The sequence below is a fragment of the Cyprinodon variegatus genome, unplaced genomic scaffold, assembly GCF_000732505.1.
Source record: "Cyprinodon variegatus isolate N-32 unplaced genomic scaffold, C_variegatus-1.0 Scaffold1257, whole genome shotgun sequence".
NCBI classification, from domain to species: Eukaryota; Metazoa; Chordata; class Actinopteri; order Cyprinodontiformes; family Cyprinodontidae; genus Cyprinodon; species Cyprinodon variegatus.
In genome coordinates this window covers 79,090-82,416 of record NW_015151710.1, presented here as the reverse complement: position 1 = coordinate 82,416, position 3,327 = coordinate 79,090, and the positions used below count along the sequence as shown (strand labels likewise).

Here is a 3,327-nt window from a genome sequence, read left to right as displayed (position 1 = left end):
TAACTCAGTTTTTAATTTTAAGCTTCTTTTATTTCATGTTTGTTTCATGTTCACTGGAAATAGTTCAGAGTTCAGGAGAAGAGCCAAACATTTTAGGTTTATTAGCAGTTTTCCAAAGCTAACAGTGATCTTTTTTCCACTTTGTGCTCATCCATTATCTAACTCTGTCTCCTCAACTTTTTTAAAGTTTAAAGAGTATTTGGAAATTGCTTAGGAACAGGTCTAGTTTTGACAAACCTTTTTTTTTCTCATTGTAATAAATCATTTTTACTCAAAATACTTTGTCTCTGTTGAGTTTGATTTTACCTGGTGATTATAATAATAAAGGTTAAGATAAGTTTAATAATAAGTGTTTAGTAGTCATTTTGAGTAAGTTCATGCTGCTGACTACATAGATGCAAATCAGTAAATGACATGTAAATAAAAAAATAACATTTTTTATCATTTTTCCTGCTCATGGATCCATCGTCATGATCTCTTCAGATTAGATAAAGCTATGACATCCATTACATATTTAAGGAATAATGGAAGGACTGAATTTTAAAAAGCTAAAACTTTTAACTGTATTATTATCAGTTAGCTGGGGAAAAAGATCTCAAGCTGTTAGTTTTAGAATGTTGGAAATGTTTTATGTTCTTAGCAGACAACAATTCTTCACTAACAGCAGCTGCAGTTACATAACAGATTTAATGTGGTGAAACACTTTTACCTACATAATAAAGCTTTTTCTATGGTCAAAAATATAATTTTCAGCTCATTATTTTAAAAGGCCTTAACCCTGACACTTGTCCCTGAACTTATTTTATATAGCCTATCTAACAACTGTACAATGCACATTTCTTGTTACTATCCTTCATAAATTAAAAAATAATCATTAATATGTGAAACACTACAAATTACAGAAACCTTTGGAAAAATGTTGTGTTTCGTTTTAGACATCATACTCTGTCCTAGCCTTCTTGGCAAGGGACTGCACTTGTTCTTCTGTGACTGTTCTCGGATATCAATCATTTATAGGTGTTAAATAAATCAAACTATTGTTTATTTTAATGTATACCAACTGATTACAAAATGTTACTTTCCATTATATGCTATTTTAACATGATAACCATCAAGAAAGATGTTTCAAATTCTCTTTATGACATTGGTTTAGTGCATGGTTTTTACAGCATGTTAATATCACAGGAGTTGCGCTGCAAAATCCGAAGTGTTAGAATGACCTTCACAGATTTTCTAAACCAGGAGTAGAAAAAGGCATAAACAATAGGGTTTAGACAGGAGTTAAAGTAGAACAAATATATCACAAAAGCAGAGGATGAGGCATTAAGTAAAGTATCTTGACCTGTAAGTGTGACACAGAAATATGGTAACACACATATCAGGAACACAACAACTACAACCCCGAGGGACCCGGCTACTTTAATCTCAGATTTCTTAACATTAACAGAACCATGGAGGGTTAATCCTGCAGTGTGAGAGTGTATAGCTCGAATCTGAGAAACTGCCACCACAAATATTCTGAAATACAAAACTACTATTATAGTGATGGGGACTACAAAGGACAAAATAAGATCAGCCATACCAGCAATGTAATTAATGACAATGACACATTCACCTAAGCAGGAGTTATACATGCCTGGTTGTTTGAAGTTCTCCATCAGATTTAAGCTCTGAAAGAGTGTAGGCCAGGTCCAACACAGGGAAACACAGATCTTCACCTTTTTTTGTGTTATTTTAGTGTTGTAATGAAGGGGGTGACATATGGCTACAAAGCGGTCAATAGATATCATCACCATGGTTGCCACTGAAGCTGTGGTAATAATATAAGCTAAGTACTGATATATGACACAAGCAATGTCACCCAGGAACCAGCAGCCATTTATGAGAACAATTTGAAAGAACATGAGGAGACCAATAAGGAAATCTGAGACAGCCAGAGAAAGAAGGAGCAGGTTAGTGGGAGAGTGGAGCTGCCTGTGGAGAAAAACAAAACAACATTTATTATTTCAAGAGTGTGTTATGCAATATCATTCATATAAAAAGCAGATTTGCTGTACAACAAAACCCCAAAACAAAGCAGTTGTAATCACTATTCTCAAATATGCAAACTCTTTGAAACCTGAAGTGTGAGATAGAGATGATGACCAGCAGATTTAGAGATGATGTGAGCAGAGAGATGGAAGATAGCAGAATGTAGATTATCATAGTTTCATAGTAAGTACGTTTGGGTCTGCTGCAGGAGGTGTTAAATAACTGTGGAAAGCAGAGCTCGGTTTCCTCCATTATCATGAAGCAGAAGCAGCTTCTAGACACTAATGAGGCTCTATTGGCTGTTTCAGTTGACTCTTCTCCCTTCTCTCCACCTACTATTTCTCTCCCCATGGTAACCTTATATAGGGTTATTTTGTTTATTGGGATTTTAACTTCTTAATGCTTCTTTTGCTTGTACAAAATAACAACAACAAAGAAATGAAGATTTACCTGAATATCTTTGATAATGTTTAAAATTTCTCAAGTCGATATAACACCATATAGGGCAATTTATTAAAGTGCTAAGTCATTTAAAAAATTTTTCACATTCTTTTTTTTCTTTTAACCTGTAAGTGATCCGAGGCTATGTTATCGGGAGGTTAAATGTCTCTGGTTGGGTATCCCAAGGCAAACTGGCCATGAGATGATGGTCAGACAGAGCGATTCAAAAGTTGTTGCCAGCGTTACGATTCTTCTTACTGATGTGTGAGTCTGTTAAACTTTAATAATACCAGCCTGTTGCGTGTCACAACTAATGTTTTCCCAAATAGTTTATCTAATTAGGACAATTCTTCTGTCAGGATAAAAAGTCATCTTCCTTATGTATGTGGCAAAGATTTGGGAACGAAATGAGAAGAGAGTCGTTGATCTAAAAACATAGTGGAGTATTTTGATAAGGCTGGAGATGTGGATGTCTCCTCATTTACAAACTTGTATGACATAAAGATGTTATTATATGGCATACTGGAGTTTTATAAAATGCTTGTTTAACAGTGAATCGGGGCCACTTCAACAAGATGTGAGCTCGGTTGGTAAGCGCTGTCTTCTGTAACTCTCAGCAACTTCTCTGGACTGAGTAAGATAATTTCTGTCAAAATCTGTTGTCATGTCTGATGATTATTCAATACATATACGTACATTTTGAAGTGTTTAAAGAGTTTGTCCCGAGTGATTTTGTCATGTTTGGCTTTAGGTGGCTAACCCACATGCAGAACACTCAGAGGCAGGAGAAAAGTTCAAAGATTTATTGTAATGTTTAAGGACAATGAATGAACAGATCCAGAGGGTAGTTTGCCT

The 3,327-nt window shown here is 35.0% G+C and overlaps 1 protein-coding gene across 1 annotated transcript; it reads right to left on the bottom strand.

The window, feature by feature from the left end:
* Nucleotides 1-931: 931 nt before the first annotated feature.
* LOC107102447 (trace amine-associated receptor 13c-like) lies at nucleotides 932-2,283 on the bottom strand. The gene is made up of 2 exons (XM_015401767.1): nucleotides 2,120-2,283; nucleotides 932-1,974 (listed from the first exon to the last, which is right to left on the bottom strand). The coding sequence occupies exons 1-2, from the start codon at nucleotides 2,281-2,283 to the stop codon at nucleotides 1,164-1,166; spliced, it is 975 nt and encodes a 324-aa protein (XP_015257253.1). The 3' UTR covers nucleotides 932-1,163.
* Nucleotides 2,284-3,327: the final 1,044 nt, after the last annotated feature.

Coding starts and splice junctions, on each gene's coding strand:
- LOC107102447 (XM_015401767.1), bottom strand. CDS start 2,283: ATGGAGGAAACCGAGCTCTGCTTTCCACAGTTATTTAACACCTCCTGC. Junction 1,975..2,119: donor ATCTCTATCTCACACTTCAG/GTTTCAAAGAGT, acceptor TTTTCTCCACAG/GCAGCTCCACTCTCCCACTA.